Source organism: Balaenoptera musculus, chromosome 19, assembly GCF_009873245.2.
Source record: "Balaenoptera musculus isolate JJ_BM4_2016_0621 chromosome 19, mBalMus1.pri.v3, whole genome shotgun sequence".
In the NCBI taxonomy this organism is placed as follows: domain Eukaryota; kingdom Metazoa; phylum Chordata; class Mammalia; order Artiodactyla; family Balaenopteridae; genus Balaenoptera; species Balaenoptera musculus.
The window spans coordinates 32,711,026-32,733,886 of NC_045803.1; the positions used below are offsets into that span (position 1 = coordinate 32,711,026).

Sequence of the window (22,861 nt, forward strand, 5' to 3'; positions counted from 1 at the left end):
CCAGAACCAGCCTAGATAGCTGCCCGTTTCTCTCCCCGGGAAAGCCGCCTGCTGACAATATCCCCCGCATTCGCGGCAGCTTTGACCGCTCCTTCGCTCCCTCCTCGCCCTTAGCTTCCGAGCCTCGGGATAAACTGGCGGCCGCTAGCAGAGCGGGCAAATACCGGCTCCCTGCCGAATGCCTCTCTGGCGCTGTGTGCCCTTGGGCGAGCCCTTGCCCCTCTCTGAAGTCTCCCCGTAAAGCGGGATCGGCATCCCTGTGCAGAGACTCCCAAGGAGTCCCGGGTGACCGAGCATCCTGGAGGGGAGGGTCTGGATAAATTGTGGGTGTGCGTGGAAGGGGGAGGCCCTTTTATGACTCAGTTGATGTGGTTTTCTCTTCTGAACTGATTGAGCAGTAACTTAGAAGATCGCTGAGCCTCAGTTTCCTCGTCTGTAATATAGGGATATAAATGGACCTCACTCCACAGAGCCGCTGTGCAAAATAAATGAAATACTGCACGGAAAGCTCCTGCCACGCCAGGGGTGGGGGGTGGCAGTGAAGGTGTCAGAAGGTGGGAGATGGTGTTGGATTTACGGTTTCATTGCTCCACTTGCACCCTGAAACACACACACACACACACACCCCTCAGGCCATATCGACCTGCACAGATAATTGATTCATTTATTCATCAACCAATGATTGCTGAGACCTTACTATATGTCAGACCCTATCCCAGGCCATGTGAATACAGCAAGCAAAAAACCACCCAAGGCCTTCTTGGATCCCACTTTCTACTGGGGGTGACAAGCAATAAATTGGAGAGAAAAAATAAGTTCAGGTAGTGACAAATCCTGTAACTAAAATAAAACAGGGAATTCCCTGGCGGTCCAGTGGTTAGGACTCAGCGCTTTCACTGCTGGGGGCGGGTTCAATCCTTGGTCATGGAAATAAGATGCCACGTGGTGTGGCCAAAACAGAAGTAAATAAATAAATAAAACAGAGTGGTGTGACAGAGATGACCAGGAGGCAACTTTTAGACCGAGTGGTCAAAGATGACCTCTCAGAGAAGATGACCTTTGATATTTACTCAACTGGAGGTTCAATGCCCACTCCCCACCCCCAATGCACCTGAGACCCTCTTCTCCACCCCACACATACAGTAGGTACTCAGGGAATGAGGAGTGCTTCTTGGCAGCTGCAAAATCATTACCCAGAGCCCAGCCTCTCTGCAGACTGTGTGAGCCCAAGCGTAGAACAAAGCTGTGGGGTAAACCCTTAATTTTACAGTGACAAGGAAAACAGTAAGATGATTGTTTCTGAGGCAGATTCTAAAACAGTAGGGTATTTTGGTTTTGGTTCTGGTTTGGATTTTGTGTTTTTGGTTAATCCCACTTTCATTCTTTTCAAATGGCAGCGAGCAAGACTCAATCACTGTATTGTTTTTTCCTTCGACCTTTTCTTCCAAACCAACTTCACTCGCCCCCAGTCAGAAAAAGTGGGAAGGAACCTGCCCCCAGGCTGGAACCTGATGCCCACCCAGAGCCCCCACTGTCACCAAGGAAGCCCTGGGTTCTTGGGATGGGGGTGGGGGGACAGAGCCAGCTGGGGATGAGGAGGAGAGGGTCTGTCCGTTCCCAGAGCTAGTCCCCCCTCTTCAGGTCTGCGCAGGCCATCTCCACACAGATCACCTGCAGCACCTGTCCTGTCTCACCTCTCCTTAATTCTACGAAGGCTCCCTACTCTGGCCAAGCCCCTACTGTGTACTGGGCCTGCTGTCCCTTGGGGTGGGGATGGAGCATACTGGCGAGGCTGTGGGGTTCTGGCACTGAGCAGATGTTTAGTGTGCACCTTGGGTGCGCCAGGCACTGGGGACAGCCCTGAGAGTCATCCAAGCAGAGACCCTACCCTCAGGGAATCTGATGGGGGAGACCGTCTCTAGATATACAAACGCACAGATAAATAGATAATTACAGATTGTGATGACATTACTACAAGAAAAAAACAAGATGCCACGGGAAAGAATAATTGAGACTTGGGGGTGTCGTTTAGATAGCTGGGTCAGGCAAAGTGTAAACATTTAAGCAGAGACTTGGATTCCTAAGAATCAGACAGGAAAAGAGCATTCCAGGCTGAGAAAACTACCATACATGCAAAGGCCCTGAGGCAGGAAAGACTTTGGAGTCTTTGAGGAGGGACATAAAGTTATAAACTGAAGGGACTGGGGAGAGATGAAGTTCAAGAGGAAGCCAGGGGCCAGGTCACCTGGGTCTTAAACCCTTGGTAAGAGAGTGTTGTGGCCGTGTCTTATGGCATGCGGGATCTTAGTTGCCCTACCAGAGATTGAACCTGTGCCCCGGGGAGTGGACACATGGAGTCCTAACCACTGGACCGCCAGAGAATTCTTGGATTTTATTATTAAAAAACAGACCATTAGAGGGCAGTACACTGTTTGGTTTCCAATTTTAAAAAATTCACAGAAAGACTCCTCTGGAGGTCATCCAACCATTTCCAGAAGCCAGCTTTGGGAGGTTGCTGATTATAATCAGCAAACATTGATTGAACACTTTTCCAGCTGGCCCTATGCTTGGTGCTGTGGGGATGGTTAGTTTCGGTTTCTTTATTTTTAATTGCCCAATTAACTCATTAGTTTATTTCATTGCACATCACACACACATCTCCAAACCTGCACCCTCACCCCTAGCTAATCACTGAGAAGAGTTTGGAGTATCCTGTCAGATCTTTTCTTTCTTCTTTTTTTTTCCACTATCATACAATATATGGAAATATAGAGACTTGCTTTGTTTGTAACTTTTAAACATTTTTACAAAAAAATGGGATTACACTGTATACACTGAAACTTTATTTTTTCACTTAGCATATCTTGGAAATTTCTCCATGACAGCACCTGAAGACTGACCTAATTCTTTTTATATGTTGTATAATATTTGATAGAATGGCTATTACATTATCCCTTCCCTTATTGGTAAAAAGGTAAGTGATTTCCAACAGTTCCTCATTACGAGTAATATTGAAACAGGAGGGAAGGGGGCAGGGCACAACCTTTAGAAGAATGACATAGCCATTGAGGATATGACAAAAACTGGTTAGAACTGATTAGTCCCAAGATGGCGGAAGATTTGACTTCCAGTAGACCCTGACCCTCATTATACACTCATTATAATCATTAGCATATGCTAAATGACACACCCACAGGAGCCAGAACAATTCGGAGGCTAACCATAAAAGACCAATAAGTGGGAGGTGGCCCAAATCCTGGAAATCCCCGCCCCTTCTCCAAAATAGTTGGAATAATCCTCCCACTTGTTGGCCTATGAAATTACACAGCCAGCCCATGAAAACTAACCACTCCATATTTTGGAGCTGCTCTTGCCTTTTGAGACAGACCGCATTCTGTCTATGGAATGTGTATCTCTCTAAATAAATACACTTCTTACCTATCACTTTACCTCTCCCTGAATTCCTTCTGCGCTGAGACATAAAGAACCTGAGCTTCGTTAAGTCCTGAAACCAGGTGTGTGATCTCAAAAGACAGTAGGTTCAAGTCCCAGCCCATGGGTTCAAGTCCCAATCTGAGTTTTGGCTGGGTTCGAATCCCATCTGAGTTATGCGGTTTCAATATTATATAAGCCTTCTTATTTATGCGTCTCTGCACACACATGAATCCAGTCTTCAAAGCAGAACCACTGGATTGAGGGTATTTGCATGTTTTGTTTTTTTTTAATAGATACTTCCAAATTGCTCCAAAAGACCATAGTAGTTGACATCCCCATTAAGAGTAAGTGAGTTTATGGGACTTCCCTTGTGGTCCAGTGGTTAAGAATCCACCTTCCAATGAATGCAGGGGATGTGGGTTTGAACCCTGGTCTGGGAATTAAGATTCCCACATGCCGTTGGGTAACTAAGCCTGCGCACAACAACTAAGACCCAACTCAGCCAAAAATAATAAAAAAATAAATATTAAAAAAAAAAAAAGAGTAAGTGAGCTTAACTATTTGCCTGCCCCTATGGTTATATGTAGTGAGCTTAAAAAAAAAAAAGTCTCATTGTTTCCATTTGTATTTCCTAATACTTAGCTAGTGTGGCTGAATATTGGCCTTTCATATTTCCTTTTCTGTGAATTTAAGGTTTGAATCATTTGCCTTTGTGTAGTGAAGAATTAAATTTGCCCAAAGGGTGGTCTGGCCACTTTTCCTCAGTTTCTGAGAGGTAATCTCTAAACCTTTGGAACGTCATGCCTGATAGAAACGTCTTTGTTTAGGGTGGAGGCACTGGCCATCAGCTCAAGTAGCTCCACCTGGAGGAGTTGGACACTGAGCTCAACTGTGGCCAGGTGATGAAATCCCAAGAAGGGCTCTGGCCACCAAGGCAGCTGGTGAGTTTACCTGGTTGGCAGTACTCCATGTGTACTGTCACACATCAGTGCTGGGTAAGTAATGCATGGAGTCCGTGACTCCCTGGGGAGAGGACAACGGACATTCCACTTTCGGAACTTAAAAGTCACCCTTTAAAAAAGTATACAATTCAGTGGTTTTAGTGTATTCACTATAATGAATCATCACCACCGTCTAATTCCAGAACATTTCCATCACCGCATGTGTGATTTTAATCTGTGTTCTTTATCTGTAACATACTGTAAATGTGAGTATAACAGCTTGCAGCACATTCTGTGAGGCCTTCTAGCTAATGAATTATTGAACCTGAGGGTGGTTTTGGGAACCCCCTGAACCCTGCAGTTGCGTCAGAAGTGCCAGCGGTCTTGTGGAGTACTGTACTCCCTCCAAAGTTGCAGCCCAGTTTGTGTTTTGTTTTTTTTTTTAATTTTTGGAGCTCCTTTTATATTTTGGATCCCCTCTCCCCATTGTCACTTTTGTGTGTTGCTATTGTTTTCTCCTACTTTGTTTCTCCCACCCACTCTGTGGCATTTTGATAAATGTGACAGTCATGTAACCACCACCAAAATTAAAATATAGAACATTTTGATCACCCCAAAAAGTTCCTTTGTGACCTCCACCCTGGCCCCAGGCAACCACTGATCTGTTTTCTGTCGTTGTTTTGCCTTTTCCAGAATGTCATATAGAATCTTACATGATATAGTTGTGGCAGGCCAAGATGTTCCATCCTAATCCCTGGAACCTGTGAACATTACCTGTTATGGAAATAGGGATTTTGCAGATGTGATTAAAGACTTCGAGATGAGGAGATTATCCTGCATTATCTGAGTGGGCCCTAAATGTAACTACAGATGTCCTTATAAGAGGGAGGCAAAGGGAGATTTGATGACAGTAATGTGAGCACGGAAATAGAGATTGACAGGATGCAGTCAGGAGCCAAGGAATGCCGGTAGCTTTTAGAAGTGGAAGAGGCAAGGAACAAATTCTCCCTAGAGCCTCCAGAAGCAACCAGTCTTGCTGACACTTTGATTTAGCTAGCCCCTTAAGGCTCATTTTAGATTCCAGATCTACAATAGAATAAATGTGTTGTTTTAGACCACTGAATTTGTGATAATTTGTCACAGCAGCAAGAGGAAACTTATACAGTAGTCTTTTGTGAAAAGTTCTTTTATGTAACATAAAGCTTTTGAAATTCATCTGACGAAATAAAATTCATGTTTTATGGCAAGACAAGACAAATTTAAACATAAAATGTTTTTTCGTATGTTTCTCCTCCCTCCCTTTTAGTGTGTATTGTGTGTCTGCATTAACCAGACCTCTACAGGAGATAACATTCCTTCTTAATCTTGTAAGGGGTCACAATGACCCGCTACTTGCTTTGTACATGCAGATCTGGATTGTGTAAACTGTCAATACGTCATGTGATGCATAACCCTTTGTCTCAAAAATGTATATAACTCTGCTTTGACCTCTAACAGGTGGAACAGTCAGTCCTCAGAGCTTTTGGAAAGGCTATCTCCCTGGTTTGGAGATTGGAAAGCCAATCTCCTCAGATTGGCTTGGATGAAATTTTCTATTTCTTTCTTAGATTGACTATTAATTAATTTTTCATTGACCCATCTATGTTGATGAGCATACAGGTAGACTGTTTCCTTTTATTAAGGAATGTATTCCATTGTATTGATATACCACAATTTCTTTGTCCTTTCACTAGTTGATGAACATTCGGGTTCTTTCCAGTTTGGACGGCTATGAATAAAACTGCTATGAACATTCACATGCAGGTTTTTTGTGTGAACATATGTTTTTATTTCTCTTGGGTATGTACCTAGGAGTAGAATTTCTGGATCATGTGGTATGTGTATCATTAACTTTATAGGACATTGCAAAACTGTTTTCGAAAGTGGCTGCACCATTTTTCCAAAGAGGCTGTTCACCAACTGGTTTTACTCATTTGTAAAGGGCAGTGAATTACCCAGGGTCACCTACTGAATTAGAAGCAACAGCAGAACTAGCATCTACATCTTCTCATCCCCAGCAGTGATCCTGAGAGAGGCAGTCCTGCCTGAGTATCCCCCTCCCATTTCCAGCCTCCCCATCTGCTTCTGCCCCTTCTTACCCTCTCTTCTGTCATCCAGCCCCAGCAGGAGGTGGAGGCCAGAGCAGCTTTCAATCTACTGCCATCTCCACCCCAGACCAGAATGTACCAAACAGAGGTGGGAAAGGCTTGGGGAATGGGGATCATTGACAAGAATCCCCTTTAAGATCTGAGGGCAGTGCATCCCCCTGGAAAAGGCCCTTGTGTGGGATGTGAGATGATTTTTGATGGCCCAGGGGTAGTCATCAAATACTTCAAATGCTTCATTAGGAGTACTTTGTTTTTAATTTCACTTTCAATCTGATTATGCCAAGGAGAAAGACTTTTTTGGTGATAATATGTCTTTACCATCTAATTTTGTTAATCTCCTTTTTTTTTTTTTTTGCCGCCAGGGATCAAACCCATGTCCCCTGCAGTGGGAGTGCGGAGTCTTAATGACTGGACTGCCAGGGAAGTCCTCGTAAGTTTCTTTAAAAAACACATTTATTACAGTTAAAATGAGTCCACTTAAAGAAAATATTTAATTTTCAAAAAGTGTGTAAAACCCCTTATACAGTCAAATGATTTTTGACAAAGGTGTCAAGACCATTCACTGGGGAAAGGACAGTCTTTTAACAAATGGTGTTGGGAAAACTGGATATCCACATACAGAAAATGAAATTGGACCCTTGCTTTATACTATATATGAAAATTAACTCAAAATGGATCAAAGACTTAAACGTAAGACCTAGAACTATAAAACTCATAGAAGGAAACATAGGGGGAAAAGCTTCATGGGCTTCCCTGGTGGCGCGGTGGTTAAGAATCAGCCTGCCAATGCAGCAGACACAAGTTCAAGCCCTGGTCCGGGAAGATCCCACATGCTGAGGAGCAATAAGCCTGTGCATTACAACTACTGAGTGAGCCTGCGCTCTAGAGCCCGCGCTCTACAGCCCGTGAGCCACAACTACTGAAGCCTGCGCCCTACAGCCCACGCACTGCAACGAAGAGTAGCCCCCCGCTCGCCGCAACTAGAGAAAGCCCACGCGCAGCCAAAAAAAAAGCTTCATGATGTTGGGTTTGGCAATGATTTCTAGGATTTGACACCAAAAACACAAGCAACAAAAGTGAAAATAGATAAATTGGATAACATCATAATGAAAACTTTCTGCATCAAAGGACACAGTTAAATAGAGTGAAAAGGCAACCTAAGGGAGAAAATATTTACCAATCATATATCTTAAAAGAGGCTAACTTCCAGAACATATAAAGAACCCCTACAACTCAATAACAATAACAAAACTGATTTTAAAAATGGCCAAAGGACTTGAATAGACATTTCTCCAAAGAAGATATACAAATGGCCAACAAGCATACGAAAAGATGCTCAACACCACTAATCATTAAGGAAATGCAAATCAAAACCACAGTGAGATATCACCCCACATTTATTAGGATGGCTGCTATCAAAAAACAAAACAGGGACTTCCTTGGTGGTCCAGTGGTTAAGAATCCACCTCCCAATGAAGGGGAAGTGGGTTCGATCCCTGGTCGGGGAACTAACCCGTGTGCCACAACTAGAGAGAAGCCTGTGCGCTGCAACTAAGACCCAACGAAGCCAAATAAATAAATATTAAAAAAAAAAATGCAGTCAAACCCATAGAAAGAGAAAGTGGAATGTTGATTGCCAGGGACTTCAGGAAGAGAGGAATGGGGAGTTATGGTTTGATGGGACAGAGTTTCAGTTGAAGACGAAAAAATTCTGGAGATGGAATGTGGTGATGGTTGCATAACAGTGAATGCCATAGAACCGTACACTTACAAATGGTAAATTTTGTTATATGTATCTTATCACAGTTAAAGAAAAAAAATTTAAAGTGTACAGGGAATTCCCTGGTGGGCCAGTGGTTAGGACTGCCAAGGGCCCACATTTGATCCCTGGTCGGGGAACTAAGATCCCACATGTTGCGCAGCCAAAAAATAATAATAATAATACTAATAATAACTAATTAAAAAAATTTTTTTAGGTGCACAGTGATATGTAGATAGGGGAAAATAGGGTAATAAATGCCGAAAGTTTGGGGAAGAGTGATCTCGTCCAATGCCCTCCTGGCACCGCTGGAATGTCTGTCCATCTCAGAGACGGACAAGAGTTAGCTCAAGATGTACATGAGCAATGTGACCAGGGACCAGGTGGCTCCTCTTGTCACTCATGCGCATCCCCCTGGGGGTGCATCCAAGGAGCAGGCTGCAACTCGGTGCGCATGAAGATCACAGAACAACAGCTTTAGGGAGAGGGGGCTCTATTACTTCTAGGCGAACGCCAGTCTATGCAATGCCGCCAGGCCTGAACCTCCTGGGGTAAGAGAAGATGTGAGGCCTTCAGGGTGGAGGTGCCATTTGAACAGAGCCTTGAAAAGAGCCATATGTGAAGGAGGTGTTCTAGGTGGATGTACAAGAGCGAAGGGCGGGCATGCAGAGTGGTGTGGGCTGATGGCCTTTGTGAGCAAGTCTCTGTGTTGAGAGATGCAGCCGAGGTATGGACAGAGTGGGTGGGATGCTGGCATGAGCCTGCCAACCTCTGGGCCAGTTACTGATTTGCCCAGAATGAGGCATAGGTTGGACACACGGTTTGGTCATTTTCCCTGCCTGGCCCCTTCAGCGCATTAGGATTGGGACAGAGCTTGTTTGGGATGGGAGGTCAGAGCTCCAGAGAGAGGACATCAAGATTAACTATTTGTTCAGGGATCCACAACTCATGTTCCTGAGAGAGATGGCCAGGCCAGGGCTTGGGTGGACTGACTGCATCCTGTCCAGGTGCCAGATGCATGAGGAGGTCTGGAGTGGCATTTCCAGGACTTCCTGCCCCCTGGCCCTCCCCATCCTGTTGTATCATTCATTCATTATTCAACCTGTACTCAGTTAGCTCCTTCTCCACATTTTTGTGTCCTAGGCCCTGGGAATTCATGGTCAAATGAGACTTGCAATCTCTGCCTTTTGGAAGAGCTCAGCCTCAGGGGCAGGAAGACACCTAGAGAGGCCATTCCAATTCCAGTGCTTTGAGGGGTCAGCCCGGGGGTTGTGGGAACACAGAGGAAGCCAAAATACCTAGTCAAAGGAAAGAAGCATCAGGGAAGGCTTCCTGGAGGAGGTGACATATGAGAAGCAACCACGAGAAGAAGGAACACTGTCAGTTTCCTCAGCCTCCCTTCCAACGGTGCAAGATCCAGCTATAGCCATAGGGGCATCAACACTGTCCCTCTCCCCACTCTGGCCCAGGGCCCTGCTTCTGGGAGCTGCCTCCATCTTCCATCCTCCCTTGGCCCTTCCCACCCATGCCCACAGTTCCAGGACTCTTCCTGAAACCTCTTCTCCAGGACACCAAGCTTCACCATCTCTATCACCCCCACCACTGCCCCAATTTTCCTTTTTCTCCTCCTTTGCCCAACAGGAAATTGGCGTATCCTAATTATATACGATGTTCTGTAGACGCTGTAGTTAAGTACCCATCTGTAGATGGGCCATCCTTCTATTCTCCTCCTGGATGTTGAGAACGTTTTGTTAAAGGATACATTTTTAAAGTAAAATGCAAAAAAAATTGTGCAGTGGAAACAGTATGGCAGTTCCTCAAAGAAATAAAAATAGAATTACCATATGATCCAGAGATTCCACTTTTGGGTATACTATATGCAAGAGAATTGAAAGCAGGATCTCGAAGAGATATTTATACAGCCATGCTCATAGGAGCATTATTCACAATAGTTAAAACATGGAAGCAACCCAAGTGTTTACTGATGGGTGAATGGATCGCAAAACGTAGTATATATGTACAATGGAATATTATTCAGCCTTAAAAAGGAAGGAAATTCTGACACATGCTACAACATGGATAAACCTTGAAGACATCCTAAATGAAATAGGTCAGTCGCAAAAGGACAAGTATTATATGATTCCACTTATATGAGGTACCTAGGGTAATCAAATGAATAAAGATAGGGAATTCCCTGGCGGTCCAGTGGTTAGCACTCCATGATTTCACTGCCGGGCTGCACAGGTTCGATCCCTGGTTGGGGAACTAAGATCCTGCAAGCTGCGTGGTGTGGCAAAAAAAAAAAAAAGACAGAAAGTAGAATGGTGGTTGCCAGGGGTTGGGGGAGGAGGGAATGGAGAGTTATTGTTTAATGGGTATAGAGTCTCAGTTTTGCAAGATGAAAAGAGTACTGGAGATGGATGGTGGTGATGTTTGTACAACAATATGTGTAGTTAATACCAGTGAACTGTGTAGTACACAGTACACACACATATATGCATATATATATATGTACATATCTCTCACAATCAGGAATGCTGAAATGAATTTGCTAACAAATGCAAAACTGGCCTCTACCAAGGATGGAATCAATTCCATTTTACCAGACAAGATTTGTTTGCGTACTTACGAACTGAATTTTAAACAATTTAAAATAATATATCATATTTAACCCAATATATTCAAAATATTATCATTTAAACATGTCATCAATATAAACATTATTATTGAGATATTTTGCATTCTTTTTTTCATACCAAGACTGCAAAACATCTCAAGTGCTCGGTAGCTACATGTGGTTAGTGGCTTCTGTATTAGACAGCACAGCTGTAGACAACACATAACATTCCTTTGAAAGAACATCCAGGAATCTTTTTGCCTTTTCCAAAGTCTTCTCCAATTTTTCCTGACAGTTTTTGAATTAAAAAAGAATTACCCAAGTAATCTATGTTCATTATACAAATCTCAAATGCAGGTAACTGATGAGAAAAAAATCACAATAAATGCCACCATCCAGAGATAATCACAGATCCGGATTTTTTATGGCCTCTGAGACTTTAATAGACACATTTTGTTATATATATTTTTTAAATAAATAATTTTATATACAATATAAATGTATAAACAATGTAGTTATATATTTTACAGTTTATATGTTTTGTTAATATATAATCTATGAAATTGTATTATTTTTCAGAGTTTTAAACTTTTCAGAATAGTTTCAGATTTACAGAATTATTGCAAAGAGTACAGAGAGTTCACTTATACCCCACACGCAGTTTCCTCTGTTATTAATATCTTGCATTAGCAGTGTTACTGAACCAAACTTGTGTCTGCTCACCTGTGTGCAGTAAAGCCAATCTACTGACCCTGGGTTGTGGTGAAGGAAAGTGCAGCATTTATTGCAGGGTGCCAAGCAAGGAGTCCAGAGCAGCTAATGCTCAAAAAGCCTGAACTTCCCCAATGGGTTTCAGTGAGGCAGTTTTAAAGGCAAAGTGAGGATGGGGTGTCCCAGGTTATGCAATCAGCTCGTGCACAATTCTCTGATTGGTTTATGGTGAGGTAACAGGGTGGTGTCACAGGGGTTAACATTATCAATCCTTAGGTGCCAATAGGTCTGGGGGCTACATGCTCATGATCATCAAGTAGTTAATTTCTTCCATTTGGTGGTGGTTTTAGCATCAGTAAAACAACTCAGGAAATGTGTACCAGATACTATTATCTATACTTCAGAGAGGAGCTAAAGCAGAGGATATGGGGGAGGGGTCTGTCCTGGGAAGGTCCCTTAGAATCCTGCTCAGTTATAGTATGGTATATTTATCAAAATTAATGAGCCAACATTGATACGTTATTATTAAACTCCATACCTCATTCAGATTTTTTCAGTTTTTCCCTAATGTCCTTTTACTGTTCCAGGATCCTATCCAGGATACCAGATTATATTTCCTACTGATGTCTTTTCTTAGGCTTATCTGCGACAGTTTCTTAGACTTTCCTTGTGTTTGATGACCGTGCTAGTTTTGAGGAGCACTACTCAGGTATTTTGTAGAATGCTATTGAATTGGGATTTGTCTGATGTTTCTCATGATTAGACTCAGAGTAATTGTGTTTTGGGGAGGAAGTCTACAGGGGCCAAGTGCCATTTAAGGGCACATCAAATCAATCTGACAAACTGTCAATCTGACTTATCACTATTGATGTTGACCTTGATCACCGGGTGAAATCATATTTATTTTTGACTAGAGAATATATGCACATGATACAAAAATTTAAATATACAAGTCTCCCTCTCACCCTGCCTCTTCCCCCCTCAAACACACACAGGCTGCCTCACCGAAGATAATTACCTCCAATTTCTGGAGCCTGTGAATATATTACTTTACATGACTAAAGGGATTTTGCAGATATGGCTAAATTAAGTATTTTGAGACAGGGGAGATTACTCTGGATTATCAGGATGGACCCAGTGTAAATATAAGCATCTTTATAATGAAACCAAGTTCCCCTAAAACCAAGTTCCTCTACCAAGTTTATGATTGACCTCTCTATTCAACACCTGTTCCCCTGAAGACTGAGGAGTATCAAAGAAAAGGAGGAATTGAAACTGTACAGGACCCTGTGGGGCCTTCCCAAGTACAAAGGCCTTTCTGTACCCCCCATTTCTTGTTTGTGGGAAAAAGGTTTCCGTCTCCAAGACCTTCTCTGAGTTCCAAAGTGCAGATTCAATTAGTAATTAGAGTGAGGGAATACAGAAAGAAACCATAGTGCAGCCATGGGGCCTGCTCCTGGTTCCTCCTGGGGGGATGTAAGGAAAACCTGACATACATCTCTGAGTTATTCTATAGGAACTAAGGGCCCTGCCCAGGTAGAGGATGGTAACTTCAGTCTCAGTACAAGCACTGGGACCCCAGACTGGTTGGAACCGGAAGGCTGATGATTGAGATTCTTAGAACACCACCTGTTACCTCACCGCCAACTAGAGGAAGGTTACACACCCTGCAGCCCTCCCCCCCTCAAATTTCTGTATAAAACCTTCTTCCTTGAAACCCATGGGGGAGCTCTGGCCTTTTGAACACAAGCCACTCGTTCTCCTTGCATGGCCCTGGCAATAAATCTTTCTCTGCTCCAAACTCTGATGTTCAGGTGTGTTTGGCCTCACTGTGCTTTGGGCACACAAACTTGCATTAGGTGAGAATAAGAGGTTAGACAGGAGGGTCAGAGTCAGAGAAGGCATCATGAAGACAGAAGCAGAAGGTGGAGTGATGTGGGGATATGAGCCAAGGAATGTGGTGGTCTTTAGAAGCTGGAAAAGGAAAGGAAATGGATATTCCCTAGAGACTCCAGAAGGAACACAGTGTTGACCTTCAGAACTATAAGATAATAAATGGTGTGGTTTTAAGTCTCTAAGTTAGTAGTAATTTGTTACAGCAGCAATAAGAAACAGGAACTGTCAAATCCCTTTACCAGTTTTTCTGCCAGTGAATGTCCAGCCTCGTCTTGAATGCCTCCAATGATGGGGATATCACTATCTCCACAGGCACCCTGTTTTCTTTCCAGCAAGCTCTTTCTTCTGTGGAAACCTTCCTCTGTGGTAACCTCCCACCCATTACATGCCCGCCTCAAGCCCCAGTTCTCAGAGCAAGGATCAACAGACTCAATCTAAATCCCTTGTACACATGAGGCTTTTATAGACATAAATTATCTCTTCTCCAGGTTTAACATCCTCCAGCTTTTCCCTTGGCCAGTTTACAAAAAGGTACAAAAGCCAACTTTCTCTTGATGAGGCTTCAGCTAAACACTTGTGGAATGGGATCCCATTGCCCGTGTCTTCCCATCCATGGAGGAGCCTATGGCAAAGGCCATAACCGAGCACACCCCCTTCCAAAAAGAATCATGTAGACCCCCTCCTCACTTCCCCCAGGGGCTCAACAATAGTCTCGACCCTTTCGATAGTATTTGTCATTAAAAATAATGTCAAAACTTCAGGTTCCGAGCGTTGGCAAGTGACTAGAATTTAATAATACAGTTTCATTTCCATTGTATTTACTTTTATAGTTATTTTCTATTGATGGCAAGAGAAACTAATTTTCATTTTCTGTTCAGGCTAGAGTTTCCATTTAAAACATATAAGTAGTAAAAAGACTGAACCAGTTTAACGGTAAATCTTGGAAACGCGGGTGGTTATTGATTGCGGCTGACGAGGGGCTGTGTAGTTGGATCTGGAGCTACCAGGGACCTCAAAATTATTTGGATAATTCGCAAGCCGCGTCGCACCATACAATGCATTAAAAAAGACGCCACAAACATGCATTCGAGAGTCAGGATGGCCGAGCGGTCTAAGGCGCTGCGTTCAGGTCGCAGTCTCCCCTGGAGGCGTGGGTTCGAATCCCACTTCTGACAACCTTCTCGTTTTTTCTCTTTTCCAGTTCCAGGGTCTAAGGAGAGTGTCTTTGCGGTTTCAGATCGGATCTTTCTCTTTTACATTCCAAAAGTCAAATAAATATCATTAAGAAAAAAACACCTTTTAAGAAGGAAATACTTGTTTCGTAAAAAGATTAATAGTATTACCTATTTGATGTGCCACTTTACGTGAAAAGCAAAAAAAAAAAAAGAGAAAAACGAAGCTTTGTCAGAAGTGGGATTCGAACCCACGCCTCCAGGGGAGACTGCGACCTGAACGCAGCGCCTTAGACCGCTCGGCCATCCTGACTACTGGCTTACTTTTCTCTGAGCAATCCCCTTCAAAATGGCTCTAGTGTGCGCATGCGTAGCGAACCGCGGGAACTATCGTTCTCCTCCCTGTGCTGGGAAGAGCTAGACACTGGCGTTTGCTCGAAGGGGAGGAGCGAGACGGAACGAGAAGGTGCAGAACTAGGCGCCTGGGCACCGGCAGAGGGCGCGCGCGGTGTGCTGGACACTCTGAACGGCGGAGAGACCGAGGACTATTACTTCGACCCGTGTGCGTTCGTGCCGCCGACAGGCATTCATTCTACATTCATGCATTTACTATTCACATCAGCTTTGATTCTTGCATATCTCTAAGTACCCTTGCATTTCTGCATACATGCCCTGTTGCCTGTTCCGCGAGAAACAGTCAAGTCCGCACACTCGCACCGGCTTATAGATCTCTGCTGGCGCCCGAACCAGGTGAAGCCCGGATATAGCAGGGTCTCTTGGCACGCGTACATTCGTCAAAACTGCAACTTCACATTTGTATGTGTGTTTAACTCATTTACTCAGGCTCCGGGTTACACCGAGTCCTGCAGCGGCACAGCCAGATCCACCCTTTTTCCTGACCGTGTTCCTAGTTCGCAAACCTTGCTTGGCACACAGTAGGCGTGCAGGGAATGTCCGTGATTGATCCGTCCCTCGCCTCCTCCTTCCCGCATTGCGTCATTTCGTGATTCACGTCTCCTCCCTAACCCCAGACTTACCCACGCACTGGCTCTGCCCAGGGACCAGAAGACCTCAGGTCGCGAGGGTAACTTTCTCCACGGGATTTCGGGGAGGCTTGTATACAAAACAGAATTTCCGCCCTTAAGACACATTCAAGCCTGGGGGGAAGGGAGAAAGATAAGAAATACGTGAAAGGTAAAATGGCAAAAAAAGAAAGAAAGAAAGAAAAGTTTAAAGGTGCTGCTAAGTGCAAGAAACAGGATGTCAGGAAACTTGCAAGAGACTTTGAAATAGGCCAAGAAAGATAACTGGGTGTCGTCTGGGGCACCAGTCCTGGCTGGCTGATTCTCAAGGGCCTGCACCTTTCATTACTTCTACATACAAATGATTCTTATTCACGGAAATGCAAGTGGATTTTGTTGGAGTGGAATGCAATTAATTATTGCCCTGTGGATATTGACCATTTTTGCATCTGTATTATAAATCCATTTCATCATCTGTGATTGCCAATATATGTGTGTCCTTTGAGTCGGTTGTAACATCTTACTGGTTTCCCCACAAATTACTGAGTTAATGAAATTTTTGACTTGTGTTCATTTTATAATTATGTGAGAATCACGATTTTACCTTTAAAAAAGTCTCTTTTAATAGCGATCAAGGGTGACTAGGGGTACTTCCCTGGTGGCGCAGTGGTTAAAATCTGCCTGCCAGTGCAGGGAACATGGGTTCGATCACTGGTCGAGGAAGATCCCACATGTGGCGGAGCCCGTGAGCCACAACTACTGAGCTCGCATGATGCTACTATTGAAGCCCGAGCGCTCTAGGGCCCACGTGCTGCAACTGCTGAAGCCTGCGCGCCTAGAGCCCGTGGTCCCCAATAAGAGGCGCCACTGAAATGAGAAGCCCGCACAACCCAACGAAGAGTAGCTCCCCGCTCACCACAACCAGAGAAAGCCTGTGCAGCAACAAAGACCCAACGCAGCCTCCCCACCAAAAAAAAAAAAAAAGTGACTAGGGGCTCCCACCATAAAAAATGGTACTGATGGACCTAGTGGCAGGGCAAGAATAAAGATGCAGACGTAGAGAATGGACTTGAGGACACAGTGGGGGAAGGGGAAGCTGGGACGAAGTGAGAGAGTAGCACTGACATATATACACTACCAAATGTAAAACAGATAGCTACAGCTCGGTGCTTTGTGATGACCTAGAGGGGTGGGATAAGGAAGGGGAGATGGGGTTATGGGGATATATCTTATAGCTGATTCACTTTGTTGTACAGCAGAAACTAACACAACATTGTAAAGCAATTATACTCCAATAAAGATGTATGAAAAGAAAAAAAGAGTGACTAGGGGCTCTCATAGGAAGGGTGGTCAGGGAGGGCCACTCTCAGAGGAGGTGACAGTGAGTTCCAAAGGGAGAGACAAGCACAGTCAAAGCCGGGAGTAGCAGTCTTCCAGGTGGGAGGCATAGCCAGTGCAAAGGTCCTGAGGCAGGGAGGGGCTGTGGTCTGTTGGAGGGGCAGCAAGGCCAATGGGGCAAGGGTATGGGTGGCAGGAGGCTGAAGTCCATATCACACATGGCTGGGATGCCAGGAAGAGGAGTTTGGCTTTTCTTCTGTGTGTGTTGGAGTCACTGGAGTGTTTAAAAGCAGGCGAGTGACATGATTCAGTTGGCCTTTCAAAATGATCCCTTGGGCTGCTGTAGGAGAAAGGACATGAGAGGCAAGAGAAAAATCAAGAGTCCAGGGAGAAGGCCATGGAAAGGAGGATGAGAGATGATGGAGGCTGGACCAGGGAAGTGGAGATGCAAAAGGTGGTCAAGTTCAAAATTCAAGATGTGTTTTGGAGGTATAATGAACAAGCCCTGCTGGCTGGCTGGTGTGTGTGTGTGTGTGTGTGAGCGTGAATGTGGAGAGAGGGGATGCAGGGATGCAACAGAAAGTCACCAAGATCATACAGGTTATCAGATGCTCACAACTTCCCTTTGAGATTAGTGCTGTGGGCAGGAGCTGCTCCCTACTCCTACTCCAGGGAGCTCAGGCTCACACAGGCTGAGTGATTTGCCAACATCCTCTTTGGGGCAGAAACCCTGTGCTCTCCACCTCTGGAACCCTCCCCTCATGCCTTACACCACCGACCTTTCTATGGGCGCATCGTTTTAGAGGTAGGAAAACAGTGGCAAGCCCAGAGCTGGAGCCCAAGCCAGACCCGCTCTGCCTGCTCCTCTCCTGGCCTGGCTGGGAGAAAGTGCTCATTGGATGCAGGTGCTGAGGCCCCACTCAGCCCTACCTCCTGCGTTTGGGTGGATGGTCAGCTGTCCTCCCCTGACACCTTTCAGGTGCCAGATTTGTGGCGTGGAGGAAGCCATTTCAGGATCCCATTCCAGCTTCAGATCCCCAAGACCAAAAATGGGAAAGGGTCACTATTCCTGTTTGTTCCATTTTCCCCTTATCAGCAGCCTAGACACCGACGAAGGATCCTCGAGGGACAGACCTCACTCATTTTCCACTCTGGGCATTTGTCCAGGTTGGGAGAGGAAAGTCCCCTGAGCTCAGCCTGGAAAGTCTACCAGCAACTGGGGAAGTCCCGGCATGGCCCTGCTCAGCCCTAATAGGGACAGATGGAGTCAGTCCCCGTGGGGACCTGGTGCTCAGCCAGCCCAGGGGCCTGAAAGGGGGAATCCTAGCATCCCTGTGACCTTGGCACACATACCCACCTCTGCTTGGGAAAAGAGTGGCAGGAAGCTGAGTTTTAGCGAATGTCTCCTTTACAGCCATTATTTCACTTAATGTTCGTAACATCACCACAACACCGAATATCATTACCTGCATTTACAGATGAGGAAAATGAGGCTCAGAGAGGCCAAAGTAACTTACCCAGACTCACACAGATGATAAGTGGAACCTGATTTTTCTGGCTTAATACTCTTTTTTTTAATACTCCTTCTTGAGAACTATTCCGAGCCTAGAACTATTCTGAGCCTAGAACTGTGATAGGTACTTTATTTACATTGTTTCTTTTTAAAAGCAAAAGCCATGAGGGCTTGCCAACTAAGGTGGAAGGCTAGATTTGGAGACGTTAATTTTAGTTCTGTTTTCATTATTGGAGGAGACTTAAAAGAAAGGGTAGGCTTTTCCCAGCAAGCCAGTCCAAGTGGCAAGGCCAAGTTTTTGTGCCTCAGGCTCTGATTTCCTTGGCCAAGGTTCAGGGACAGAAGCCATCAGGCGCCAGTAGTGAATCCCTGCCAAGGCCTGGTTTGGGCATCTTGGTCCACTGAGGGGGGACCTCAGGGGTGAAGCGGATGAAGCAGGTGTGGATCTCTGATGGGGTGGGATAGGAACTGCTTCGTCCCTCTGGGACGAAGCCAAAGACCCCAGGTGCCCCCTTGGTGTGGAGAGCTGGGCAACCCAGTTCCCCGATTTTGAATGGATCATGTGGACAGTGGTGACCAGAATGGACCAAAGACCAGAAGCTCACTTCCAAGTTCTGTAAACTGCTTATCATGCCCCCAAGGCCTTTGATCACCCTAGAAAGAGAACCCCAGGAATGCGGGAGACTCTGTAGCATGCCACTCTGATAAGCAAGAGGTGTAGAGCCAATTTTGACTTGAGGCAGCATGGCTGAGCGGCTCAGCGTGTGGATTCTGGAACCACCTGAGTTTAAATCTTGCTTCTGCTAGTTCTGTGACCATCTGGAGTTATTTAGCCTCTCTGTCCCTCTGTTCCTCAGTTTCCCAATCTGTAAAATGAATTTAGGAATAGTATCTGCCTCAAAGGGTTGTATAGATTGAAGAGTTAATACATGCTCAACGTTTAGAGTTCCTGGAATAGAATAAATGCTTTAAATGTTAGCCTAGAAAAATAAAGCAATGTACCATTTCTTTCTTTTCCCCCCCCAGGAACTGCCAAAGTATTAGTGTTTAATAGCACAACTGACCAAGGTCCAAGATATGAAGTTACCGTGTTCAGGAAACGTGGGGGGCACAGGAGGGAAATCACTCTATAAATTAACTCTATAGTATGTGGTAAGAAGAATGCACCCTTTATAATATAAAACCTATCTACACATAGTGGTTAGTTGCAAAAAACCATCGTCTTCTCTTGGCTTGTAAAAAGGTTGTTCCAGATTCCAGTGCAGATGAGCAACCTTCAACTCTTCTGTGTGGCAGAGATCTTGTTTTCACCGTCCAGCTCTTCCACCCCAGCCTGTGTCATGAGGTCTGTGGTATTTTTCTCCAGGTCATCAATGCGACTGCTCATGTCATCAATTCTTCCAATGATCTGGTCGGACGTGGTCTGAAATTTATCTTGCATCTGTTGCAGGGGTGTCTGCACCACCGAGGTGAGATCCTGCATGGCCTTGGGGTCAGTCTCGGCCATCTCCCTAGTTCCCAGCTTGGTGGTGCTGTCTCAGACCATCACCTACATTGCTGTTTGTCCCCAATGTACCATTTCTTGCACCTGCTGAATATTGTGGAGCAAGTTTCCACCTGTCAAACTGACTTTGCAGAAGTAGTGTCTATAGGGCCATCCCGACAACCATAGCATCCTGACTGCCCCCTTTGAGCCAGCCTTGCTCACCTCTCCAGCCTCATCTCCCACTTCCAGCTCCCTGCCCCCATCTTTCTGTTCCTTCAATCCACAACGCACATTCCTCCTCGGGGCCTTTGCGCTTTCTGTTTCCTCCATGCAGAGCCATCTTCCCCCAGCTCATGCAGGGCTGGCTCCTTTCATCATCCCCAGGTCAGCCCCCGGGTGAAAATGGCCCCCACCCCACCTCCCACTCACTTTCAATCTGGCCTCCTTCTGACAGATGCAAAGTTACTGTGCTTATTCGCTGGCTTATTTGATGATCACGTTTCTCTCCCACTAGCCACTGTGCTCTTGTGAAGTCAGGAACTGTGGCCATCTTGTTCACCAGGTATTCCCAGCAGATAGTACAGTACCTGTCACGTAGCAGGAACTTGATACATAAGTACTGCATGAGTGGATGATTGGACAAATGGATGGATGGATGGATGGGCGGGTCAATTCCCTGGGCTCTTCAAGTCCATTTTCTGTCCGTCTCAGGTGGAGCTCAGGAAGCCTCCTCAGGTGAGGCCATTTATGACCCCTTGCCTTCCCCTGAGGCTTCAGCTCAGACTCACACGCCCAGCTCTCTGCATTGACACATCAGTTCCTTTTGCCCATCTGGGGCTTAGGGACCTCCAGACCTTTCGCAGGCCCCATCTGCTCTGCCTCTTTTGGCTAAAACGTTTTGGTGTTCTGCTTAGGGCTCCACCAGCCCAGGGCCTTCTCTCAGGGTGGGCTGAGTACTCAGTGCAGGGGTGAAGGGGGACGTGGTGTCTGAGGTCTAGGGACTGGTTATTACCCTGGTTCCCTCCCCGTGACCACAGCCCTGTCGACGGAGTAAAGTACTGCTGTACAAATTGCTAAACAGGGCCGCCCTGAGTCCCCACCGCCACCCTGGCCCCTCCCCACTCCCGATGCCTGCAGTCCACCAACCTCCCGGCCGGCTCCAGCACAAAGGCTGTCGTCCGTCGTCATGGGCAGGTGCGATGCAAGTCATTAAAGATATTAAACATTTCCGCAGGACCACATTATGGCTTTCCTCTTTGACCTGATGCTCCACTACTCTCTGGGAGCCCCTTTGGATTCAATCCCACCCCTGCTCTGGCCACCTCCCACTCCCACCACTCACCCCTCCCTCTCCCGCTCCCCACCCCGGTCTTCTGGTACCAGCCCCCTGATTTTCCATTGGAAACCACCCCTCCCCCACTCTCTATCCAGGCAGGTCATGTGAAGCGGACTCCACTCTCCTACCTTGCTGGGGGGAAATGGGCTTGTGACTCACGTCTGACCAGTCAGTTCTAGTCACCTAGCTACACAGTGATTGGTTCAGAAATGAGCACGTGACCAGTTGGTCCAATGGGAGTCTGGCGAGAGGGAACTCTTTTTTTTTTTTTAAAGCATGAATTGTTAGTTTTGTTTGTTTGGTTTTTTACTTATTTATTTATTTTTGGCTGTGTTTCTGTGCGAGGGCTTTCTCTAGCTGTGGCAAGCGGGGGCCACTCTTCATCGCGGTGCGCGGGCCTCTCACTGTCGCGGCCTCTCGTTGTGGAGCACAGGCTCCAGACGCGCAGGCTCAGTAGTTGTGGCTCACGGGCCTAGTTGCTCTGCGGCATGTGGGATCCTCCCAGACCAGGGCTCGAACCCGTGTGCCCTGCATTGGCAGGCAGATTCTCAACCACTGCGCCACCAGGGAAGCCCCTGAGAGGGAACTCTTGGAGAAGAGAAAGTGGGTGTGGGGCTCAGGTGGCTGAGCCGGTAAAGTCTGAGGCTGCTGGTGGCTGTCATTGCTATGCCACCCAGAGCCTGCTTGAGAAGAGCTGGAAAATACGGAAAGTCAGAACTCTATTGACATCGATATTATTCGAACACTTGGATTTAGTTGTGCCTGAAACCATCCGCCCCTGGTCTTTTCAGTTTCATGAGCCAATGCCCTTTTCCACTTAAGCCAGTTTAATGTGAACTTCTGTCACCTGTAACCCAAAGACTAATATGGCCTAGATCTGTGCTGGCTTACACGGTAGTCAGGAGCTGACTAGTGAGCATTTGAAATGTGGCTACACTGAATTGAGACAGATCATATGTCACATACAGACTAGATTTCAAAGAAAGTATGAAAATAAAGATGTAAACTACGATTGACCCTTAACCAATAAGGGTTCGAACGGTGTGGGTCCCTTACGTGTGGATTTTTTCAGCAGTAAACACTACAGTACTACACTGTCTGCAGTTGGCCGAATCCATCCATGGATGCTGCACCGCAGGTAGCGAGGAACCGCGGGTATGGAGGAACCTCAGGTGCAGTGGGCAGACTGAGTTATACACGGATTTTTGACCCTGGGGAAGGTCAGCACCCCTAAACTCCATGTCGTTCAAGGGTCAACTCTATTTTCTTATTAATTTTTAATATTGATATGTTAAAGTGATAATACTTTGGCTACGTTGTGTTAAAACATATTATTAAAATGAATGTCATCTGTTTCTATTTACTTTTTCAATGTTGCTAGTAGAAAATTTTACTTGTGTATGTGGCTTGTGTTATGCTTCTGTTGGACAGTGCTGGCCCTGATGACCCACCTGTAAAATATCAGGAAGCAAGAGATCAGAGCCTACC

General features: G+C 45.6%; 1 protein-coding gene and 2 non-coding genes across 3 annotated transcripts; 1 reads left to right on the forward strand and 2 right to left on the reverse strand.

The window, feature by feature from the left end:
• The first annotated feature begins 14,598 nt into the window (after nt 1–14,598).
• Nucleotides 14,599–14,681, forward strand: TRNAL-CAG. Its single transcript has one exon. It is a non-coding gene; the product is annotated as a tRNA-Leu (tRNA).
• Nucleotides 14,682–14,908: 227 nt separating this feature from the next.
• Nucleotides 14,909–14,991, reverse strand: TRNAL-CAG. The gene has a single exon. It is a non-coding gene; the product is annotated as a tRNA-Leu (tRNA).
• A 4,836-nt stretch (nt 14,992–19,827) lies between these two features.
• LOC118885837 (heat shock factor-binding protein 1-like) lies at nt 19,828–20,058 on the reverse strand. Its single transcript, XM_036834964.1, has one exon. It carries the CDS (start codon nt 20,056–20,058, stop codon nt 19,828–19,830), a length of 231 nt encoding a protein of 76 aa, XP_036690859.1.
• Nucleotides 20,059–22,861: the final 2,803 nt, after the last annotated feature.